General features: G+C 44.0%; 1 protein-coding gene across 1 annotated transcript in view; it reads left to right on the forward strand.

Annotated features, from left to right (window-relative positions):
- Nucleotides 1–25871, forward strand: part of LOC115472229 (calcium-transporting ATPase type 2C member 1-like) — a 181733-nt gene that overhangs the window by 22296 nt on the left and 133566 nt on the right. The window contains exons 3-6 of the mRNA XM_030206430.1: nucleotides 1144–1241; nucleotides 11024–11119; nucleotides 11212–11301; nucleotides 12256–12360. Coding sequence (XP_030062290.1) covers nucleotides 1144–1241; nucleotides 11024–11119; nucleotides 11212–11301; nucleotides 12256–12360 — 389 coding nt within the window. The remainder of the gene's footprint in view (nucleotides 1–1143; nucleotides 1242–11023; nucleotides 11120–11211; nucleotides 11302–12255; nucleotides 12361–25871) is intronic.

A 25871-nucleotide genomic window follows, 5' to 3' on the forward strand; every position in this document is an offset into this window, starting at 1 on the left:
GCTTTCCACGGTGGTGGTATGTTTTAGCTTGATTTCACTTGATATGTTCTCTAGTGGTTAGGAAACCCTTGATCCAACTAAGTATGTGTCCGCCAATCACGAAGTAATCTAGGAGTCTTAGTAGTATTTTACCATGTCGAACGCACTGGACATGTCGAATTGGAGGAGAAGTATGCTTTTGCCTGTTGCTATTTCCTGCTTGAATTTGGCTAGGAGGGTAATTAGTACTGTTTCAGTGCTATGGAGGGGGTGAAATCCTGATTGTGATTCTTGTAATATTGTGAATTTGTTTAAATAATCAGTAAGTTGTTTGATTACCATGCTTTCCATCAGTTTGACCATCAATGGGATTGATGCTACTGGGCGGTAGTTAGTGATTTCATTTGATTTTTTTTCTTGGGATCTTTTGGTATTGGGGTGAGTAGGATGTTGCCATTTTCCTTAGGGAAAAGACCTTGTTGAAGCATGTAGTTTAAGTGGGGGATGTAAGGTTGAGAGACCCGGCACCATCAGGTATACCCCCAAAGGACCAATATCGGCAGACCTTTTCCACAAATATTTGCCGATCCTACCCTCTAACTTTTGATAAACTGGTCATCAACCAGTTCAGAAGTTAAAAATAAAATCCAAAGCAGGAGTTGCACAATGATCATCCTGTTACCTGCTGGAGATAAAGAACATTGAATTGGTTGAGAAGCACAGGATTCTATACTCACTATCTCTACCTGCTGGTAGATAAATGCAAATCTATAAGTCCTGGATTTCCCTGGTGCACAGGACAAGGAATTAGTTGTGTGCACTGTTATATGTTGTATGTGCTGGGTGGAAGACACAAGCAGACCTGACGAAATACTGTGAGCGGTGACTACAATGTGCACAGGTGACTATAGATATCTCCCTTCTCTTTGCGGCAACTAATTGTAGTTGTTTGTGTCGCTGCGTTTTAGGGAGGTTAGAAATATGCCCACTTGATTTGTTATTGCTCTTTACCAAAGACTTGGTAGTGTAACTTTTTTTTTTCAAGATAGTTATTAACAAAACCTTTATATTTTCACTTTCCTCTTCTCCATCCCCAACACACATTTGTATTTCCCATTCATAGATTAGTCTGTGTATTTACTTAACTTTGTTTTTGTTGTACAGGTTGCTGCAATGTGATCTGTTCTGATAAAACGGGGACTCTAACAAAGAATGAAATGACTGTAACTCAGATTTTTACATCAGATGGACAGCATGCAGAGGTACTAATTAGTTATAGCAGAGTGTTCAAAGTTTTTCAACAGTGAGTTACATGATCATATGTGGCTGAATGATACTCCTGAAAATCTGTGACTCTCTTCTGACTCTCTTCTGAAACTATATGTCCATAGCCACCAGATAGTACTGTAATGTTTCAAAATCATAAGTGCTGCCTGTCTCTTGGGCCCTGTGCATGGAACGGGTAGCATTTCAGAAAATGCTACCGTAGAGGATCTGGATTTGAGCTTTCTACCTAAGAGTCTAGATTTGGCTTCCAGAACCTCTCTCACACATTTTCCTATGTCATTGGTACCCACATGTACCAAGACAACCGGCTCCTCCCCAGCACTATCTAAAATCCTATCTAGGTGACGTGTGAGGTCTGCCACCTTCACACCAGCCAGGCAAGTCTAAAGCATCTTCAAGTGGTTTGGTCCACTGCCAGGAAAATCGTACATAAAGCTCACCTCTATGACCACATCTCTCTCCTCAAAGAACAGAAAGGGTGGTGAATTCATGGAATGGCCTCCCAGTGAAGATGGTGGAAGCCTGTATCTGAATTCAAGGAAGCATGGGACAAGTAGTGGGATCTCTTAGGGAGAGGAGGAAATAGTGGATGGGCAGATTGGATGGGTCGTTTGGCCTTTATCTGCTGTCTTGCTTCTGCGTTTCTATGCTTTTTCTCTGATGTATTGATCTTTAAATTCTCCTGTGTGGTGGTTGATTTTTTTTTTTCTTATATTAATCTTTATTACATTACACAGTGGTGGAAATAAGTATTTGATCCCTTGCTGATTTTGTAAGTTTGCCCACTGACAAAGACATGAGCAGCCCATAATTGAAGGGTAGGTTATTGGTAACAGTGAGAGATAGCACATCACAAATTAAATCCGGAAAATCACATTGTGGAAAGTATATAAATTTATTTGCATTCTGCAGAGGGAAATAAGTATTTAATCCCTCTGGCAAACAAGACCTAATACTTGGTGGCAAAACCCTTGTTGGCAAGCACAGCGGTCAGACGTCTTCTGTAGTTGATGATGAGGTTTGCACACATGTCAGGAGGAATTTTGGTCCACTCCTCTTTGCAGATCATCTCTAAATCATTAAGAGTTCTGGGCTGTCGCTTGGCAACTCGCAGCTTCAGCTCCCTCCATAAGTTTTCAATGGGATTAAGGTCTGGTGACTGGCTAGGCCACTCCATGACCCTAATGTGCTTCTTCCTGAGCCACTCCTTTGTTGCCTTGGCTGTATGTTTTGGGTCATTGTCGTGCTGGAAGACCCAGCCACGACCCATTTTTAAGGCCCTGGCGGAGGGAAGGAGGTTGTCACTCAGAATTGTACGGTACATGGCCCCATCCATTCTCCCATTGATGCGGTGAAGTAGTCCTGTGCCCTTAGCAGAGAAACACCCCCAAAACATAACATTTCCACCTCCATGCTTGACAGTGGGGACGGTGTTCTTTGGGTCATAGGCAGCATTTCTCTTCCTCCAAACACGGCGAGTTGAGTTCATGCCAAAGAGCTCAATTTTGTCTCATCTGACCACAGCACCTTCTCCCAATCACTCTCGGCATCATCCAGGTGTTCACTGGCAAACTTCAGACGGGCCGTCACATGTGCCTTCCGGAGCAGGGGGACCTTGCGGGCACTGCAGGATTGCAATCCGTTATGTCGTAATGTGTTACCAATGGTTTTCGTGGTGACAGTGGTCCCAGCTGCCTTGAGATCATTGACAAGTTCCCCCCTTGTAGTTGTAGGCTGATTTCTAACCTTCCTCATGATCAAGGATACCCCACGAGGTGAGATTTTGCGTGGAGCCCCAGATCTTTGTCGATTGACAGTCATTTTGTACTTCTTCCATTTTCTTACTATGGCACCAACAGTTGTCTCCTTCTCGCCCAGCGTCTTACTGATGGTTTTGTAGCCCATTCCAGCCTTGTGCAGGTGTATGATCTTGTCCCTGACATCCTTAGACAGCTCCTTGCTCTTGGCCATTTTGTAGAGGTTAGAGTCTGACTGATTCACTGAGTCTGTGGACAGGTGTCTTTCATACAGGTGACCATTGCCGACAGCTGTCTGTCATGCAGGTAACGAGTTGATTTGGAGCATCTACCTGGTCTGTAGGGGCCAGATCTCTTACTGGTTGGTGGGGGATCAAATACTTATTTCCCTCTGCAGAATGCAAATAAATTCATATACTTTCCACAATGTGATTTTACGGATTTAATTTGTGATGTGCTATCTCTCACTGTTACCAATAACCTACCCTTCAATTATGGGCTGCTCATGTCTTTGTCAGTGGGCAAACTTACAAAATCAGCAAGGGATCAAATACTTATTTCCACCACTGTATATTTTTTGTTTTTATGATGTACTCCAGGTTTAAAGTGTTCAATGTTTGCTTGAAAGGTGTTACAGACAGTGAATGGAACTAAACTATTCTCTGTATTCCTCATACTCACTCTCTCATTTTGCACAGTTGCTCAGGACTGGTCTAATGAAATCATTGCTTTCATAATTTTTCCTATTGTCTGTCTTTGCTTTTCAGGGGTGACAGGCATAATCAGCGAGCTTCCATCTGCCAACCCTATCCATTTAGTTTAAATGCTTGGCAACATATTTCACATATGGGATCCTTTTTTCCAGAGACAGATTCAGGCCATGATTACAGCACAGCACAGCGTTTTATTATTCCATATACAATCCCACTCCGTAGTAAGCATAAATCCTTTTATTTTTTGCAGCAGATTTTGAGTCATGTTCTGAGATCGGTTATACAACGGTCTTCTTTCCCTTGCCATGAGCCAATAATACCTCTGTAAAAGGTGTAATCTATGCTAGGTGTCAATGGGTATCCTTTAAATTCTGCAATTCCCTCTGTACTACACTAATTCCATTTCCATTTCCAGTGAGGTTATTGACCCCTGCTTACAGCAGCTATGTAGTGCTAATAATTTTTTTTTTTTTTTTTTTTGCATTCTTGCTACATGCCTATTGGGAGCCTTGGTTAGTATCTGACTCTGTAAAAATGATCCTGTGTGAGAAATTCAGGTCATAGGTTGTCAGCCTCGTAACCCAATGCCCAGATATACTTGTAGAAATTCATCGTTCTGGCCCAATGCATCCCTTACGGATTTACTTATGGATGGTTGAATATTCATTTAACTAAAAGCAGTGTTCTGAGGTCACGTGACGCTATGAGCGGGAGTGGGCGCTAGTTGGATCGCTCCTGCCTTCTCCTCAAACATCTAGGCAAAAAATCGCTGCAAACAAAGATTAACATCCTGCTAACTGAGAGCGAACAATAGCCGAACTCACAGTGAACGGATTGAGTGCAGAAGGTTACGGCAATGGCGACAAAAAACACAAGAAAAGAAAAAGAAAAAACTCGCCTAGCTGGAGACAAAATGGCGGCGCCGGTGAGCCCGGGAACGTCGGAGGTGGGGTCCGCCTGGGCCGCGGAAATTGTGGGAGAAGTTACACAAGCGCTAGAGGTAATATTAGATAAAAAACTGAGTTCCCTGGACAACAAGTTGGAATCCCTTAATAACAGTATAGCCCAAATACAAACGGATATGGCGCAATATCAACAGCGGGCCAGTGAAACGGAAGACCGAGTCACTGTACTAGAAGCAGAGATAAATCAACTGAAGAAAACAATTACCTCATACGACGACAAACTCGAAGACCTAGAAAATAGGTCGAGGAGGAACAACCTCCGAATTGTGGGACTAACTGAAGGGCAAGGAGATCGTGAACTCAGCAAATTTCTTGAAACGTGGTTCACAGCAGAACTGGAGTTACCTGAGATGTTGGGGCCGCTAAGAATCGAGCGTGCACATCGACTAGGGCCGAAGAACGTGGCGGAGGGAAGACCACGTGTAGTCATCTGCAAAATACTCAATTTCAGTCACAAAAACGCCATACTGCAAGCCCTGCGCAACGGCAAAGAACTATACAGCGGGAACCGCAAAGTTCTTTGCTTTCAAGATTATTCATCGGCGGTGGCGGCGCAAAGAAAAAAGTTTTCATCGATATGCTCAGCGTTGGTGAATAAAAAGATTAAGTTTGCGCTATTATACCCTGCAAAGTTGAGAATCATTCATTCTTCGGGCACAAAGTTGTTTACCACTATGGAAGAAGCAAAACTATTTGTGCAACAGATGGAAGAGAGGCCGGAAACTTGAGAGCTAAGGATTGCACTGCTGAAAAAAAGACATTTTCTAACTGACATCGCTAAATGCTTGAGAAAAAAGTATAAAGAAGAGACCTATAATTGAAATGAGAATTATAAACAGAGGATGTTGGGGCAGATGATACATAAAAGAGACTATCAATGGACACACTGAACAGCGACACAAATTGGATTTAAGGTGGACATAATGCACACTGAAACCATTAGAGGGCCAATTGAAACACAAACAGGATAACAGGAAAGGACGATTTAAGCATGAAAAGTGGCCAAGAATCTTGGATATTAGGAAAGTATGTTATAATAGATATAGTATAAGGATATTAAGATATTACTTTTGTTGTTAGATATTTGATACTGCAGATAATGTAAGCTGCAAGGCCTGAAATCAGTTAAATTAGATTTGAAAGTATTACAATCTAGGTTTGAAAGAATCTGACAACACTAAGATCTCATAAGACTAATACTACTCTTGATTAACAATTGTAGAGACTGGCAAATTTAAAAGTCAAATGAGATGGGGGACTGAATGATAAAGAGGTAATACATACACAATCATAAAAATATGTTATAATAGATATAGTATAATAAGGTTAAGATACTACTGTTGTTGATAACAAGTTGACACTGCAGGTCATATAAGTCGTAGAGCCTGAAATCAGTTACATTAGATTTAAAAGTATAACAAGCTTAGTTTGAAAGAATCTGATAATCATAAGATTATTTATGACTAATAATACTGCTTTTGCTTAATAATTGTAGAGAATGGCAAATCTAAATGTCAAATGTGTTGGGGGACTGAATGTTAAAGAGGTAATACTTACTCACACATACATGTATCATTAATGGAAGAACGAGCAGAAAAGGGACGGATACAAATAATGGGAGGAGGAGCGTTGAAAGTGACCTGCTTCCTACGGGAAGGAGAGGGCTAATGGGGGGGAATGGGGAGAGGGGGGAGGTTAGGGAACAGATAACTACAAGACAATGTAAGGGGGGGAAGGGGAAGAGAGTAACTCAATGTAACCTACAGACGCAAATAAATATGAAAATGAGAACATGGGGTATGAACAGGAGTGGTTGGAGGCTGGGCTGGCTACTCTTGATAGTAAAAGGTAATCAGATGATGGAAAATCGCTATATGAATGATAACTACTTAAGGTAGCATCCTGGAATGTGGGGGGAATACATTCCCCCATCAAGAGATCAAAAATATTGCGCCATCTTAAACATATAAGAGCAGATATTGCAATGCTCCAAGAAACACATTTGTCAGCAGAGGAGCATGCCAAATTAGCCAAATGGTGGGTGGCAGATTGTGTGGCAGCTGCGGCAATGGGTCGAAAAGGGGGAGTAGCCATACTTTTTCGGAAAGGGCTAGCAATCAAGATACATAAAACTATTTCAGACCCAGAGGGTAGATTTGTGCTAAGCATAGTAACCATTAATAAAAAAACTATAATTTTGGGAAATGTCTATGCTCCTAATGTGTTAGATTTAAAATTCTATAAGAAATTGCTTTCCCAAATCACTCAACTGGAAAACTTGCCCCTAGTGATGGGAGGAGATTTCAATATGACTTGGGACCCGAATATGGATAGATCGCATCCGCCTAAGGAGATAAGAAAAATAGATACTAGGGGTCTACCGGATTTATGTGAAATATTAGATTTAATAGATGTCTGGCGCACCTTGCATCCTATGGAGAAAGAATACACACACCAATCTAGAGCACATGGGTCAGCATCAAGAATTGATTACTTGCTGGTATCACGAACTATAATAACAGACATTACTGAGGTACACATAGATCCCTGTGTCATATCGGATCATTCAGTGGTCGGAATGACATGGAAGGGAGGAGAGGATGAAGACTTGCTAAAAAGCTGGACGTTTCCAACATACTTAATTAAAGATGCAAGATTTGGGGAGCTTTTACATGCTAAATGGGCAGAATTTAAGCATTTTAATGAAGGCTCAGTGGATGAGATCAGCACTTACTGGGAAGCAGCGAAAGCGGTGTTGCGGGGGGAAATAATTAGCTATGTCACGCACTATAAACGAATGAGAGACAGAGAAATAATGAGACTAGAACAACTTTTAGGTAAATTACACCGCCAATACGGTATGAACCCTAGTAATGATATCAGACAAGAGATTCTGACCATACAAGCAACTTTAAATGCCAAACTACATGAGAGAGAAGTGAAATCTCAGGCCTACTATCGCTTTCAACTTTACAAGCACGGGAATAAAGGGGGCAAATATTTAGCTCGACTTATAGCATCTAAGGTTAATTCCCGAAATATAACAACTATTAAACAAAAAAATGGGAAACTCATACACTCTAATAAAGAAATTCGACAAGCTTTTCAAAATTTTTATCAAGAACTTTATAAGAGGGCAGATCAAGACGAGCTACAGGGGGAGTCTTACTTAGAGGGTGTTCACATTCCGAGGCTGCAAAGTAGAGACAGAAAGCGGCTAAATGCTAGGATTAGTGAAGACGAGGTAGGATGGGCAATCAAACAAAGTAAATCAGGCAAGGCATCAGGTCCAGACGGTTTTAAAGCAGAATTTTATAAGATGATGGGGGACTCGATTCTCCCTACCTTGACTGAAATGTTCAATGACTGGATAGAGAAGGGGGCCTTGTCTGATAATATGAATTTAGCTAGGATAGTAGTATTTCCTAAACCAAAACGAGATGAACAGTTGGTTACATCATATAGACCCATTTCCCTAATTAATCAAGAGGCAAAATTATTTGCAAAAATATTGGCCAAAAGATTAGGAGGGATATTGCCTCATCTAATTCATCCAGCACAGGTGGGTTTTGTCCAAGGGCGAACAAGTACAAAAAACTTGCGGAATATTTTGGCGTCATTGGAAGGACTAGGTCACTCCAAAGAACAAGCTGTGATGATCAGCTTCGACGCAGAAAAAGCATTCGACAGAGTGGAATGGCCCTTTCTATACTCGGTGCTACAGAAATATGGATTTAATGGCACCTTTGTGCAGGCAATTAGAGCACTATATCATAACCCAAGGGCACAAGTGCTGGTAAATGGAAATATATCGGGGGAAATTCAGATCACTAGGGGAACTAGACAAGGTTGTCCTTTGTCGCCTCTGTTATTTGCACTTCAATTAGACCCATTAATTAGAGACATACATGATTGTGCAGCGATAACAGGGGTACATATTAAAAATCAGGAATTTAAGATAGCTGCATTTGCGGATGACTTGTTAATGATTATTACGAAGCCAAAAGATACTCTAGAGAATCTTTTACAAATTTTCAGAGAATATGGAGATTATTCGGGTTTCAAACTGAATATAGACAAGTCAGAAGCGCTTCAAATTAATGTGGACATACACGAGTTATGGGGGGGAGATTTCCCTTTGAAGCAGGCACATAAATCTTTTGTATATTTGGGTATACAGTTGCCGGCCAGACCAAAAGAGCTATATCATTTAAATGTTGAAAAATTACTGGAACAGACAGTACAGCAGTTGGCATCATGGGGCACGCTAACACTCTCGCTCATAGGGAGGATCAACCTTCTTAAAATGGTGATCTTACCGAGATGGTTATATATGTTGCAGATCTTACCAATAGCCCTGTTGCAGAAAGATATAAAGCGCTTATACCGAATGCTGCTCAGATTCTGTTGGGCTAAGAAAAAAGCTAAAATACAACAAAAATACATGTTGGGAGGATGGAGACAGGGGGGTTTGGGAATTCCCAATCTTAAATATTATAATATGGCATGTTTATTGCGACTGGTGAGAGATAGATTATTTCATGCTTCCGACTATACACCTATAGAGATGGAAGATGCATTATTTAACCCATATCACTTTACTACCCTAATGCATTTGCGGAGCGGGGAAACTCCTCCTAGAATTAGGCACAATATTTTACTTAAACCCATGAGAGAGGTATGGAAATTTATAGGCAAACTATTAGGCGGAGACTCGAGAATAACGGAGTTAATAAGTATTAGAGGGAATCCGGCCTTCCAACCAGGAATGGAGAACAAAATCTTTGATGACTGGGGAAAGATAAGTGTGGAAACCCTGGCAGACGTACTAGGAGAGAATGGGGATATTAAGCCACTGCCGCAGCTGCTTCATCAAGAAGAACCTGGATGGCAAGATACTTATGCGCACTATCAGCTTAAACATTACATACAAAATTTAAATAAAGAAGCACTTATAATTAGGTTAGGTAATAAAATTATTACCTTCTTTGAGGAAATTACAGAAAATGCCCCTTCTATATCGCAATTATATCAGAGACTATGGAGCCTAACTCCTGCGAAGGAGATGACTTTATTGAAACAGAAATGGGAAAAAGATATGGGAAGGAACTTGCAATCCTGGGATATAATGGCACAAATCAAAAGTATTCCATGCCTGATAGGGGGAAATGATTATAGGGAATGTGCATTTAGAATGATACACAGGGCATACTTTACACAGGTTCAATTGTATAAAGCAGGGGGTATAGAAACAGCTCTTTGTGTAAAATGTCATAATGCCGAGAACTCCATTTATCATGCGATGTGGAAGTGTGTATTAATACAACGATATTGGAGACAAATAACTAACTATCTTACAGGTATGTTATGTAGTAGAGTAGATATGAATCCATTACATCTCATATTGGATATGAAGGAGGTACAATCGAGTTTAAATGCAGATAAAGTATTGCTAAAGCGCAAATTATGTTTGATAGCAAGGAAATGTATTATGCAGCACTGGACTACACACAACCCGCCAAATTTCTGGCATTGGCGTAATCAGGTACATCAATTGTTGGTTTGGGAAGCAAAAGAGGCTAAAGGAAATGATAAAAGAAAAACGAGATTTCTTAAAATCTGGGGATGCTACTTGGAAAAAATGACGCAGAAAGGGCGAAGTCTGATTATTAATACCTTATGAGTGGACTTTATGCGATACTGGAAAGTATGGGGAATTTTATAGGTTACAGGGGGAACCATGAAGAATAAGAGGGCAGGGAGGGTGGGAAGGGGGAAAGGGAAATAGTAGGTATAAGGATGGAAGAATGCAACATTATACTATGGTGGGAACTAATAATGGATTTGTTGTACTAATATCGGATAATGAAGGTGGCACAATATTTGGTTATGTTAGATGTTGACAATAATGCAATGTTCTGTTGAATTCATGGATAATACAAATTAATGAAACACACAGAGAAAGAAAAAGAAACACACTATCCTTGTGTAAGATAATTATTGTTTTATTATGCTGTTACAAGATAATGGAGGAACAAAAAAATACTTGTATTAGTTCTATAATGTCTATAAGATGTGGATATGTTGATTTCTTTCATAATAAAAAACAGTTGAAACATAAAAGCAGTGTTCTAACACTTGACTATTTGTATGCCACAATTTGGGTGGACGATGTTCAGTTGTGGAAAAGCTGTTCAGAAGATGTGAATCCGTTTGTGATTCCTACCAAAGTCTGCAGTTTGGTCACAGCATTTATTCCTGTGCTGAAATGGGTGAAATATTGCATTTATCAGATCAAAAATCATTCTCTTTGTCCTTATAGGTCACAGGAGTAGGCTATAATCGATTTGGAGACGTGATGAGCAATGGTGATGTTATCCATGGATTATGTAATCTGTCTTTAAGCAAAATTGTTGAGGTAAACTACTCTTGCACTAATAAACCCTAACTTATTATATGAGTAGCATAATGCGCTGGCTTCATTGCTGTGGATTTTTGCTCATCTTTCAGGCAGGCTGTGTGTGCAATGATGCTGAAATTAGAAACAATACGTTAATGGGAAAGCCAACTGAGGGGGCATTAATCGCTCTGTCAATGAAGGTAAGTGACAGATATTTGTGTTTTCATCATTGTGCAACAAGACAAATATTTTAAAATATGGAGGAGTATTTTCAGCATAAGTATTTTTATTGGACTTGTAATCTTTCAGTAAAATTTTCATAAGCTCTTATGTCAGCCACACAATATTGATTTGGTGGATTGAAAGGCTAATGATTGTTAGTATAATTGCACACTGCTATATGGTTGGTGCTTGAAGTGCATTGGACAATTCTTGTCAAGTCAAATATGGTGCAAGGAGTAAAATGAGAAAACACAAAGCCTGTGTGTGTTCTATCAGTAGGCTGTTTCATCCTCTCCCATACTGTTCTGCACAGCTTTATGGTAATTAAATTATGAGGCAAAAATTGAGGCCTAGGTTTTTATTTATGAAATCACATTGCATGATAACATGCTTTATTTACTGTGGCTGCTGCTTTTTTATGATAGGCCCTCTTTGGTAATAGCACACAACAGAGCTTGAGAAACATGTTCCATAGATTCCAATATCAAGTTACTTAATTGCTTCTAAGACTATGTACAGTTGAGATTACAACTGTGAATTTTTGGATGTATAAAATGAGTTTTCAGTAGATTACCCTCATTTTTGTGGTGATAGGGTTACATTGACATCAACAGAAATACCTGATAGAATCAAACTAGGGGACAGCTGACTAGTTTTCAAGAATGTACTGAAGAAATCATATTATGTTTCCTACCCTTTCATTCTTCACTTGTCAAATATAAGGTACTGGTCTGTAAAGCAGGACACAACAGATGACCAAGATGAGAAATGGGAGCTCATTTTCTTACACAGTTCATAAGGAGAAATGCTGATATGGAATTTCTAGAATGCTATTGAAAGGGACTGTATTAAAAATTCTGAGTGAGAAACAGAGACCTTGAAGTGAACACATGTTTCAAATGGCCTGTTTTATGTTCTTAAATCATATGCAGATGGGTCTCGAGGGTCTTCGGCATGATTACATAAGAAGAGCTGAGTATCCTTTCAGCTCAGAGCAAAAATGGATGGCTGTCAAGTGTGTCCATAGAAAACAGCAGGTATAGTGCTCTAACTTTCAAAAGATTATGCACAAATCCTTTATTAGAATAATTTGCTAATAGGCTGCTCTGGTGGCCAGGTGATTACACTGGATGTTGCAACATTTGAAATCCTAATTTGATCGCTAGTGAAGTTCAGATTCACTTGGCAGGTTGTGTTGAGAGCAGTGCTTTGGTAGGTTGTGTTGAGAGCAATGCTTTGGTAACTTTCAGAGCATCCTGTGAAGGAGGAGTTGCTGGCATACCTGCTAACTTAGGTTTCTACCCAAAGTACTGGGGCTCAATAACAGTTCCCCAGTTCTCCAGGACTCCTTTCCTTCAGACACTGCAGTGCAGCACGTGTGCCTCTTTTGAATTTGGTAGGGGCAAGGACAGGAATATAGATTTGTCTGAGGACAAGCAGGCTGAACTATTCTCACACATGGGTCGGCGATCCGCGCTGGCCTGGGAATCGGCAAAGGACATGGCAAAAAATAAAAAGATTTGCCAGAGCCTTCTGGTGCGCAAGCAGTGGTGCACCATGCATGCTCGGACTGCAGTTTCTTTTCTTCTGCGCAAGGAGCGACAGCTTTTTCTGTGCCTCCTCTCTTCGCGCCCGGGAAAGAGCCTTCTTTAATTTTAAAGCGTATTTTTCATTTGGTTTTCATTTAATTCTGTTTAAAAAAAAAAAAAAAAAAGGTTTTCCCTTTATTTTTTTTTAGTTTTGTTTTTCCCTCTTTAAGTTTCCTTTCTTTTTCGATAGCGGCCGTCTTTTAGGCCATGCAGTCGGGTATCGCCCTTTTTCTTGGCACAATCGAGCCGTTTGATTTTTGCAGGTGCGGGCTTCCCTTCCATGTCATCGAAGACTCCCAGCGGCTTCAAATGTTGTACTCTGTGCAACCAGACCATCTCAGGTACAGATACCCATTCTTGGTGTATCCAGTGCCTTAGGCTCGACCATAGCCCATCTCATTGTGTCCTTTGTCTTCGTATGAAGAAAAGGACTCAACTTGCTCGAGAAGCCCAGAGAGAAACTTTTTGGTGCTCGGTCCGGTCCTTTGGCATTGGAACGTTGACATCGAGGGACACATTGACGTCGGGAGCGGAGGTAGGCATGGCTGCGGAGAAGCCGACACGCTGGGAGCAATGAGGTATCGAGTGGGTCTCCACCTGTCTCGATGCCTCCTGCTGTCAGGCCCCCGGGACCGTCCATCGTCGGACCCAACCCCGAGGCGACATGGGGATTCGACGTCGGCACCGAGGAGTCTCAGTGAGGTGCATCGAGCGACGGCTAAGAAGCACCAACACCGTTCCCTCTCGTTTCACAGTGCCGAGAGCACCTGAGAAGCGTTGGTGCCGGGAGGACCACTCCCCCTCCGTACAGGAGGTGCCAACGCGTCGGCCTCTCAGCAATCCGGTTCCTGCTCCCGAGCCTTAGCAGATTCTGCCACTGACTGCTCCATTGGCCCTGCAGCCTTCTCTGATGGCGGCTTTCGACGAGCGCATCTGGGCTTTGCTTCCAGAGCTTCTGGAAGTACTGCTGCGCCAGTGTGCTTCGGCATTGGGGGTGTTTGTGCCTGCCATGTTGTCTGCTTAAGCGGCGTCTGGCCCTCTACTTGCGGCGAGGTCTCCGAGCTCAGTGCCGCTTGCGGCTCCGGTATCTGCTGCCACCTAGGTTGACTCCCCATCGATGTTGGTGGAGGAAGCTTCACCACAGTCCATGCGGGCCTCTGCCCCTCGACATCACCATTGAGGCCGGCTCAGTCTCCGAGAACCCTGAGAGAGGTGCTTTCCAATACTGAGGAGGAGTACTCGTGGGAGCCAGAGGAAGATCCCAGGTACTTTTCCTCTGAGTCCTTTGGGATTCCCTCTGAACCTTTCCCTCCACCTGAAAGGAGACTGATTCCTCCTGAGAGCCTTGATCATTTGTGTGGGAAATGGCTGAGGCCATTCCATTCCCTGCAGACATGGAGGATGAGCCCAGGGCTGAGATGCTCGAGGTCCTGGACTACACCTGTCCACCTAAGGAGGCAGTAACTGCTCTTTTGCATAAGGTACTTCGGGAAGTCCTTATTCAAAATTGGTTGTTCCCTCTGTCTGGCCCCATGCTCCCTAAGAAGACTGATTCTCAGTATCGGATCCACGGTGAACCTCTGTTACCCCATAACTCCATGGTGGTGGATTCCGCCGTCAAGAGAGCCAAGAGTACTAGGGACTATGCCTCAGCGCCCACAGGCAGAGAAGCTAGGACCTTGGATTCTTTTTGTATCCAATCTTACCAGCACAAGCATTCATTTGTGAAACTTGATGAGGCAGCTGTCTACTTTGGTCGATGCCTTCCCTCCAGAGCAGGCAGAACCTTTTCACCAGGTGGTCAGGCAGCAGAAGGTGTGTCGTAAATTCCTGGCCAGGGGCGCATACAACACTTTTGATGTGGCGTCCAGAATTTCTGCTCAGGGTATAGCGATGCGCAGACTCTAACGGCTGCGTGTCTCTGACTTGGACCATTCCATCCAGCAGAGGATGGCAGATGTACCTTGCTGGGGGGATAACCTTTTCAGAGAGAAGGTAGAAGACCTGGTCGACCAAGAAATCACACAGATGCTATGGCTTCTCTCTCCTGCCGGGCACCTTCTGCTACATCCTCTTCAACTAGGATGTTTTTTAGGGGGTTGCGGCGTGCTCCCTAGTCCTATGCTAGGTGTAGGCACACTCCAGCGTCCCACCAACCTACTCAGAATCAGCCCCAGCGTGCTTGTTCCCATCAGCAGCATGCACCCAAGGCTCCTGCTGCTCCTCAGCAAACGCCAGGTATGGGCTTTTGACTGGCTCTAGATAAGCATAGCCACTGTAACAGTGTCCGTGCCGGACGACTTGCTGGTTGGGGGAAGGTTAATGTTTTTTCACCAAAGGTGGCTTCTCATTACCTCCAACTGGTGGGTTCTTCAAATAGTCCAGTTAGGATGCACCCTCAATCTGGAATTCACACCTCCAAATTGCCCACCGGGAGCTCATTCATACAGCTTCCAGCACAGGCAGGTGCTTGCAGAGGAACTCTCCGCCCTTCTAAAGGCCTATGCGGTCAAACCCGTTCCACCAGGGGAAGAAGGGCTGGGATTCTATTCTAGGTACTTCCTTGTTCAAAAGAAAACAGGGGGGATGCGTCCCATCCTAGATCTAAGGGACCTGAACAAATTTCTAGTTTGGGCACCCTTCTTCCCATGATTCAGGAAAACGATTGACTATGCTGTCTGGACTTGAAGGATGCATATACTCACTTCCTGTGAGCTGGAAGTATCGGAATGTATCTTTGATTTCGGCTGGGAACGCAGTACTTTCAGTCACAGCTCGGCAGATGTTGAGACTCTTGGGCACATGGCCTCCACAGTTCATGTTATACCCATGGGACGTGTACACATGCGATCTGCTCATTGGACCCTAGCTTCTCAGGGGTTTCAAGCTGCGGGGAATCTAGAAGATGTGATCCAACTGTCCACCGACTTTTGCAACTCTCTTCCGTGGTGGACAATCTGGACCAATTTGTCCATGGGACGACCATTCCAAATTCTTCAGCCGCAGAAAGTGCTGACGATGGATGCATCTCTCCTGGGGTGGGGAGCTCATGTAGATGGGCTTCACACTCAGGGAGCCTGGTCCTTCCAGGAAACAGGTCTTCAGATCAACCAAATCATCTTAATTCAAACAGACAATCAGGTTGCGATGTACCACGCCAACAAGCAGGGGGGCACCGGATCTCGCCCTCTGTGTCAGGAGGCCATCCATATGTAGCTTTGGTCGCGCCGTCACGGCATGTTTCTCCAAGCCACTTATCTGGCAGGCGTACACAACAGTCTGGCCGACAGGCTAAGCAGGGTAATGCATCCTTACAAGTGGTCGCTTAATATGGGCTTTGTCTGCAAGACCTTCCGAACGTGGGGCACCCCCTCTGTGGATCTTTTTGCCACTCAAATCAATCACAAGGTCCCTCAGTTCTGTTCCCGGCTTTAGGCCCACGACAGATTAGCGTCAGATGCCTTTCTCCTCCATTGGGGACAGGCCTTCTGTATGCATATTGTCCCATACCTCTAGTAGGAAAGACTTTGCTGAAACTCAAGCAGGACCGTGTAACCATGATCTTGATCGCACCCTACTGGCCTCATCAGATTTGGTTCCCTTTTCTTCTGAAGTTGTCCTCCAAAGAACCGTGGAGATTGGAGTGTTTTCCGACCTCCTTCACCCAGAACGAGGGATCGCTTCAACATCCCAACCTCCAGTCTCTGTGTCACGTCTGTGGCCGTGACCCCTCTCAAACTCACCGTATTTCCGGCGGTCAGCTTCTGAGCTGGCTTCCGTCTGTTCTTTGTGAGTTAGTTCTATCTCTGTCTTTGTGTGCTGGCTGCATTAGATTCTGTGTTCTGTCATCCGTTCCAGATTTCAGCCCAGTCCGGGCCGGATCTTCCGGGCTGCCAGACTTGCTTGCTTGGATTGAACCTGCACAGCACCAGTAGTTTTCTGGTGATTGCTGCAGCTTGAGCCTCAGCTGCTGCTGGGCTTATTAGCTAGTTTGAAACCTTTCTGCTTTGCCTTTGCATCGCGTAAGGCCCTGAGGTTTGTTGGGGTGCTGTTTGCACTTCTGCTCAGTCTGGTTTCTTGCCTTGATTCTTGTCTGTTTCTAGTTACTCTGTGTGTAGTTTAGTTTAGGTTTTATTGCTTATTTCCTTGTCTGGTTTCTGGTCTGTAGTCTGTGTCTAGTGCTTGGTTCTGTGTTTCCTGTTTAGTGGCTGCCTGGCAGCTTTCAGTCCTAATCCTTATCTGTTTGTGTTTCTTGTTTTGTGGCTGCATTGGCAGCTTTTAGTCCTACTCTGTTGTGTGTTGCCTGTTGGTATCCAGCCCCTGCCCTGTCCTGCAAAGTCCTGCTGGCCACCTGGAGCCAGGAGCTCAACTCGTGGTGAAAAGTGGCCAAGTGCAGGTGAAGTTTAAGGGTCCCTGCTCTGCTTTAGTCCTGCCTGTTTGCCTCTGCTGCAACTCCAGTCCGGCGTTCCAGTCCTGTTCTGCCTAGTCTCCGGTGTGGGGTGGTTTTGCCTGCCGCTGCCGCTCCTCAGCAGTGGCCCAAGGGCGCACAACCCAGTTTCCTGCTTTGAAAACGTGACACTCTGGCTTTCACAGCCTGGATGTTGAGAGCCTAGAATTTACTTCCTTGGGTCTTTCGGAGGGTGTCTGCCGGGTCTTGCTTGTTTCTAGGAAAGATTCCACTAAGAGGTGTTACTGTTTCAAATGGAGGAGGTTTGCCATCTGGTGTGATAGCAAGGCCGTAGATCCTCTATCTTTTCCTACACAGACCCTTCTTGAATATCTTCTACACTTGTCAGAGTCTGGTATCAAGATCAACTCAGTAAGAGTTCATCTTAGTGCAATCAGTGCTTATCATCAGCGTGTAGAGGGTAAGCCTATCTCTGGACAGCCTTTAGTTGTTCGCTTCATGAGAGGTTTGCTTTTGTCAAAGCCCCCTGTCAAATCTCTGCCAGTGTCATGGGATCTCAATGTCTTTCTCACTCAGCTGATGAAAGCTCCTTTTGAGCCACTGAATTTCTGCCATCTGAAGTACTTGACCCAGAAGGTCATTTTCTTGGTGGCTGTTACTTCAGCTCGTCGGGTCAGTGAGCTTCAGGCCCTAGTAGTGGGTGCACCTTATGCTAAGTTTCATCACAACAGAGTAGTCCTCTGCATGCACCCTAAGTTCCTGCCGAAGGTGGTGTAGGAGCTCCATCTAAACCAATCAATTGTCTTGCAAACTTTATTTTCCCCTTCCTCATGTGCACCCTAGCGAAAGCAACTTGCACACCTTGGACTGCAAGAGAGCATTGGTCTTTTACGTGGAGTGGATGAAGCCCTTCAGACAGTCCGCCCAAATGTTTGTTGCTTTTGATCCCAACAGGAGGGGAGTTGCCATCGGAAAATGCACAATTTCCAATTGGCTAACAGATTGCATTTCCTTCACTTATGCCAAAGCTGGGTTGACTCTGGAGGGTCATGTCACAGCTCATAACGTCAGAGTAATGGCTGCGTCGGTGGCTCACTTAGTCAGCCTCCATTGAAGAGATTTGCAAAGCTGCAACGTGGTCTTCAGTCCACACATTCACATTGCACTACTGCCTTGAGCAGGATACCCGATGCAACAGTCGGTTTGAGCAGTCGGTGCTGCAGAATCTGTTTGGGTTTAGAATCCAACTCCACCCCCCCTAGGCCCGTTTTGTTCTGTTCCAGGCTGCACTCTCAATTAGTTGTATATAGTTTTAGGTTAATCTAAGTTATGTCCTCGCCGTTGTGAGGCCCAGTTGGCCATTGTTTATTGTTTTGGGTGAACCTAGATGCTAGGGATACCCCATGTGTGAGAATTGTTCAGCCTGCTTGTCCTCGGAGAAAGCGAAGATACTTACCTGTAGCAGGTATTCTCCGAGGACAGCAGGCTGATTATTCTCACAATCCCACCCACGTCACCTTGGAGTTATTTCTTTATATTTTTGAACTTAGGAATGCGCGCACATGGCAGGCGGGAAGTCAGTCTGCGCGTGCGTAGTGCACCACCGCACGCGCGCCAGAAGGTTCTGGCAAATCTTTTAATTTTTTGCTATGTCCTGTGCCGATTCCTGGGCCAGAGCGGATCGCCAACCCATGTGTGAGAATAATCAGCCTGTTGTCCTTGGAGAATACCTGCTACAGGTAAGTATCTTCGCTATATAAGGCAGAGGGGCATTGAGGGGGAGGGTAAGAGCAGGTTCAGGTGGTGATCCAGATAATAAATGCTGTGCACTACCATATAGTAGGTTTCAGGTTTGATTCCTGGTTTGCGACTTCTGCTTCCCAGACCAACTGGGAATGTTGTGAAGGCAGCATACTCAGCCCGCACAGGGGGGGGGGGGGGGGGGGGAGCTCAGACGTTAAATATATTTGATTATACTGCCCTTCAGTAACAACAAGGTGATTTACAATAAAACCCATCTATAAAATGTTTCAAAACAAACAAAATCAATCAAACTGAAAACTTAAACAAGACACACACAAACTATATGGAAAATCTTCCAGAAGGAAACATGGTGAATAAGAACAGCCAAAACATTGTGGGCTCCCCTCAACCACAGAAAGCATAAATAGACTGGGCAGTTGTGGTTAGTGCAAGGTTTTAAATGGAGCCAGGCCCCCTAGTCCAGGATGGTCACTGAAGTAACCCAGCTGAGGGCCAGATGCACTAAACTTAACGAGCAATCAATGAGCCATTAACGAGCAAGTAGTATACCCTGGCATGCACTAAAGGCATTTCCTGGAATACCCTGTGCTGGAATGTTTATATTGCAATTTCTGTTACTGTCGTAAGTAGTTAAAAGAAGAAATAAAACAATCAAAAATCCATCTGAATGAGCTCATACCCCTCTAATTTCAGAATAAACAAAACCTACAAGTTTCCAGTCTGACTCCCTGTAGCAGGAGCAGCAGCATTGGATGAGTTCCACTTTCTTCTTGGTCTATAAGGCTTTGTCTGCTGTGCTTGGTTTTCAGCTGTTGCTAGTGGGGAAGAAGAAGCTAAAGGGGAGAAACGACAAATAAATAAAATGAAACTCTGTTGCCAAGCCTTCACTTTACCTCTTTTAAATATCAGGAAATGACAAGTGAAACTCAACGCTTGAGTTCCACTGGCAGTACAGAAGGATGTGAGAAAATACCAAAGGGGAAAATAAGTCAGTCTTGAAACTTCATATAAATGTATAATTTTTACAGATCATTGCAGTGATGCCTGTAGTTTATATAGGGAAGCTTCTTAGGAGCTGAGAATATAATAAATATGTCCCACAAAAAAGTTATGATTGCAGTTTATTTACCTTTACCAGCTACATTTTAATGATTGTAGCCAATTAATAATATTTTGTGTAAGGAATTAAGCTCAGTTACAGAACCAGATTAGCATTGCATGCCCTATTGGCTAAGGGTGAATAATGTTTGGAATTAGGCCATGTACATATGTGATATATTGAGGGGATTGTCAACTGATATCAGGGTTTTGGTTTTTTTTATATTGCTAACATGCAGCAGATTAGAAAAGTATATTGTGGTTAGATTTTTAAAGGTCATAGGCCCAGATGCATCAACCATTCGTAAAAAAATCTAAAACTTTAAAGTCCTTAACGAATTTGAAAAAACGAAGCATGCACCAAAAAAACAAGTCGCACATGTTCGGTGCGGTATTGAAAAGTACAATGTATCAAAGATTCGTAATCCCCGTTGGTAATCGGCCCCTAAAGCATGCGCAGAGCAGCCAAGCATTATGCTGGCTGCTCTGCGCATGCCACAAACGTCCAAAACAGCAACAACAAAAAAACACGTGGTTCTCCGCTTTCCCCTGCATAAAATATCTCAACAAACAACAAAAAAGGATCAGGAGGGGGCAAAGGCGCTCATTAGGAGTGTCCTGTATGGACGGCCTTGCCCCCCCCCCCCCTCGCCCGAGGTCACCGCTGCTCCTTGCTTCTCCCTGTATGAAATAAAAACTCTTTTAAAATAAAAATCCAACTTTCGCAGCGCCAGGCCCCCCCTCCCCTTCCTGTCTCTCTCTTCTCCTTCTCCCATCACTGCTCCGCCTCCCGCCATCGTCCGCCTCCGTGCCCCGCTCTCCTGAGTTCGTCGCCGCCGCTCCCCTCCTCTGACGTAGGTTATCTACGTAGGTAACTTACGTCAGAGGAGGGCGGGCACAGGAAGAAGGAGAGAGACGTCGGTGGAGGCAGAAGCGATCAACGATCAGTTGTTTCATCCCGTGCAGCGCCTTCAAACACAGGTGAGAGGCGCTGCACCGGCCATTAAGGCGGGGGGGGGGGGGTCCGGTGGAGGGGGTGTGGCGGCGACGAACTCAGGGGGGCGGGGCACGGAGGCGGACAATGGCGGGAGGCGGAGCAGTGGTGGGAGAAGAGAGAGACAGGAAGGGAGGGGGGCCTGGCGCTGCGAAAGTTGGATTTTTATTTTAAGAGTTTTTATTTCATACAGGGAGAAGCGGGGAGCAGTGGCGACCTCGGGCGGGGGGTGGGGAGGGGGCAAGGCCGTCCATACAGGACGCTCCTGATGAGCGCCTTTGCCCCCTCCCGATCCTTTTTTGATGTTAGTTTCATTTTTTATTTTAGGCAGAGGGAAGCGGGAAGCTCACTTTTCTTTTTAAACATGATTTTTATGGTGCAGGGGGCAGCGGGGAGATGACAGCTTAGGCCTTAATAACAGGTCTGAGCTCACGTTAAATTTCTGACGGTAGATGATTCGTTGCAATATGGTTAGTGCATTCCGAATTGTCCACATTTCAATGGTAGTTTCTCGTTTGCATTCCCTTTTCTTTAGCTGCTGGCCTCGTCGGAAAATGGCCTTTGATGCATGCTACGGTTGAAAATTTCTTCGTTAAGGGTCAGTAAAGGGCCGTTAAAAGGGTCGTTAAGGTTTAGTGCATCTGGGCCTAAGTCATTGTTTGATGACCTACTATTAGTGATGATTGAGTAATTTGTAAGCAGATCCCAAAATATGCAACATACTGTTGCTGTTCATGAGCTAGAATACAGTTTTCAGCATTTTCAAGGTTGATAGCATGTCTTCTTTCTTTCTTTATTTGGGTTTAGCTCACACCATTTTCAATAGTGGCTAAAGATGAGTACAGGTACACTAGCAGGCTTATTTTCGAAAGAGAAGGGCGCCCATCTTTCGACACAAATCGGGAGATGGGCATCCTTCTCTCAGCGTCGCCCACATCGGCATAATCGAAAGCTGATTTTGGGTGTCCCCAACTGCTTCCTGTCATGGGGACAACCAAAGTTCCTGGGGGCATGTCGAAGGCCTAGCGAAGGCGGGACTGGGGTGTGCCTAACACATGGGCGTTGTCGACCCATAATGGAAAAAAGAAGGGCATTCCTGACAAGCACTTGGGCGACTTTACTTGGTCCATTTTTTCTTACGACCAAGCCTCAAAAAGGTGCCCGAACTGACCAGATGACCACTGGAGGGAATCGGGGATGACCTCCCCTTACTCGCCCAGTGGTCACTAACCACTTCCCACCCCGAAAAAAACAACTTTAAAAACTTTATTTGCCAGCCTGCAATGTCATACTCGGGTCCATCGCAGCAGTGTGGTATGTGTGTGTCAGCGGAGGCATAGCGAAGGCATGGATGTCCTTCTTTCAAACATTTTGGACGTCCTGAACTGTCCCCCCCCCCCCCCCCCCACACACACACACAGGGACAGCCAAATTTCAAGGGAGTGGAGGAGTGGTCTAGTGGTTAGAGCACTGGTCTTGCAATCCAGAGGTGGCCGGTTCAAATCCCACTGCTGCCACTTGTGATCCAAAATCCAAATAAATAAAGGGGGTGTCAGAGGCATAGCAAAGGCATGGACGTCCTTCTCACAGAAACATCCAGGCATGGATGTCCTTCTCACAAAAACATCCACATTTTGGACGTCCTCAACTGCCATTGCAGGGACGGAGGCATAGCGAAGGACGTCCTTCACCCATACTCTTAAAAAAAAAAAAAAAAGTCCCTGACGAGCACTTGGACATTTTCACCTGGACTTGTATTTTTCTAGGGTTGTAGAAAAGGTTGTATTTTTCAAAGGTTGTAGACAGCAATTTATTTAAGGTTGTAGACGGCTATTATACACGCAGCTTGTCTGCATGTAAGAAGCCGTCTTTGGCAAGCACAGAGCAGCCATGCATAATGCTTGGCTGTTCTGCACTGGCTTCCCATCCTTAGGAAGAAAATCATGTGCAAATGAGCTAATAATGAGCAGTTCATTTGCATACGATTTCCTTCTTGCATGCCCGTTCCTTTCCGAATCGCTAAGGGAAGGGCTTTTTCCGTTCAGTTAGTGCAGGGGTAGGCAACTCCGGTTCTCGAGAGCCGCAGGTCAGGTTTTCAGGATATCCACAATGAATATGCAGGAGATAGATTTGCATACCATGGAGCTAATGCAATTTCATTGTGGATATCCTGAAAACCTGACCTGCCTGTGGCTCTCGAGGACCGGAGTTGCCTACCCCTGAGTTAGTGCATCAGTTAGTTCACTGCAGTGCCCCCTAGGGTGCCCGGTTGGTGTCCTGGCACGTCAGGGGGACCAGTGTACTACGAATGCTGGCTCCTCCCACGTCCAAATGAGTTGGATTTGGTTGTTTTTGAGATGGGCGTCCTTGGTTTCCATTATCGCCGAAAACCGGGGACGACCATCTCTAAGGTCGACCATCTCAACATTTATGTCGACCATCTATAAGGTCGACCTAAATGTTGAGATTTGGGCGTCCCCGACCGTATTATCGAAACGAAAGATGGCCGCCCATCTTGTTTCAATAATACGGGTTTCCCCGCCCCTTCGCATGGACGCCCTGCCAGGACGGCCTCAGGAAAACTTGGGTGCCCGGTTCGATTATGCCCCTCTAGGAATTCCTCTGTTCCTGGAGGACTTACAATCTAAGTTTGTACCTGAGGCAATGGAGAATTAAGTGAATTTCCCAAGATCACAAGGAGCAACAACAGGATTTGAACTAGCCTTGCTTTGTCAGCCCAGTAATCTAACCTGTAGGCTACTCTTGCACTTTTGTTTTAGTAACACTTTTATTTATCATATGCACGCATTGCTATCTAAGGATCAGTTTGAAGCAGGGATCCCTAAACATCTTCAAAGGCTCCAACTCATTGTGGGATTTCAGAAGTTCACTCTGTAAATGTGTATAAGGGGTATTGGCATATAGTAGAGACAATACATGGAAGTAGATCTTGTACATATTCACTGTGGATGTCTTGAAAACCATGCTGGGTTGTGATGCTTAATTACCAGATTTGGGGACCCCTAGTTTGGAGAAATAAGTTTTATGCTTATGAGGTATGAGGACTCTGGGTTTCTCCAGGGTGCTTCTTCCAAAGCAGGAAGAATTATCTCAGCTGTGTTTGAAAATAAAATACACTATTTTCTTTCTTCTACAAGAGATTCTGCAGAATACAGAGCAATACATTTCTTTTAAAAACAATTGTTGAAGAAAAAGAAAAACGATTAAAAGAAAACTTTAACAATTGCTAAAAGCTGTAGGAGGAGTTCTTGAATATTCAGTAATTAAAAGCGTTTCCTTTGTGAGTTGGATCCTTATGTTTATTGAATTACTTAATATACTGCTTTTACATTGGTGAGGTCAATGCAGTTTACAAACCATACAAACAACCAGAAGGGAAATCCATAAAACACAGGAAGGATTCAAGCACATCAAAGAGCATAATCAATTTAACACACACAGGAATTTTAAAAAATATAATAAAATAAAATATTTTTTTGCATGATTTAAATGACTGTCTTTTTTGCCTGACTTGTACTCGTTAATTTGCATGTCCTAGACCAACAATTGCAGACATTACTTCTGATCAGAAGTTAGACTGAAGACCCTTGGTTTGATGCAGAACTTGATTTGTGTTTCAGAATCAGGCAACCTGGCTTTTACTGCTCCCCACCCAATCACCTAAGTTCTGCTTTCTCCCTCCTGCCTTATATTTTGGGGGTAATTCTACAAGGGGCCACTTGGATTTAGGCAGTAAGTGCATGTATAAATGCCAGTATTCTAGCCATCTACAAGTGATGAATGCACTTGTGTGTAAATGACAGTATTTTGGGTACACGCAATGCTGTAAGTATGTGCCAGTCTTTGATGTTGTGTACTTTGCACTTGGGTAGAGTTTATGTGGAGTGTGGGCTGGGCACAAGCGTGCTATATATGTGTTCAGCTGTCTAGGTGCAAGCATTTACCCAAGCTGTATGGCTGCTGTAAGTGCTTGTGCCTAAATATATTATGCATATATGTCCTTTTACATTAGTATTCTGTAAAGAAAGGTAGATGTTTACTTTTTTTTATTAGAATAGGCTGTAAAAAAGTGCATTCTTGGGGCCTAAAAACAGACACCTTCTTATAGAATTACCCTCTTGCTGCTCATTAGCTGTCCAGCATCACTCTCCAGTAGTCCCTGCCCTCATCTTTCATTGTCCTTTACCCATTTTCCTACTGCTCCCCATTCGGCAGCCATTCTATCCTGATGTTGCTGTAGCTGACAGTAATCCTCCCCACAATTTGGAATATGTGGCTATCACTCGGAGCCTAGTGCTGCCTTTATGCTCCCCAAAATAGGTTTCATGTCACAGGGGTCTGCAGCTGTGGGAGTGTCTGATGACCTTGGCTGTAGCAGTGCCAGAATTTGGTGACTGCAGGGTGGAGGAGCGCACGGTTGAGAAGGATCAGGGAGGAAATAAGTGTAGGCATCACTGGAAGGGAGGGGAAAAAAAGGAAATACTTGGAAGGGGGAGAGAGAAGAAGGTGAAAAATAGAATGAGAAGGTATATGATGGGAGGGATAGAGGAGGCATGTTGGGAGATAGGATGAAAGATGAAGAGAGGCATTAATTGATGGAGGAAGGAAGGAGAAACTTTGTTACAAAATAAGACAAAAGCACCTTTGAGTTGGGGAAAGAAAGGTGGGAGGCAA

This window comes from Microcaecilia unicolor, chromosome 1 (genome assembly GCF_901765095.1).
Source record: "Microcaecilia unicolor chromosome 1, aMicUni1.1, whole genome shotgun sequence".
Taxonomy (NCBI): domain Eukaryota; kingdom Metazoa; phylum Chordata; class Amphibia; order Gymnophiona; family Siphonopidae; genus Microcaecilia; species Microcaecilia unicolor.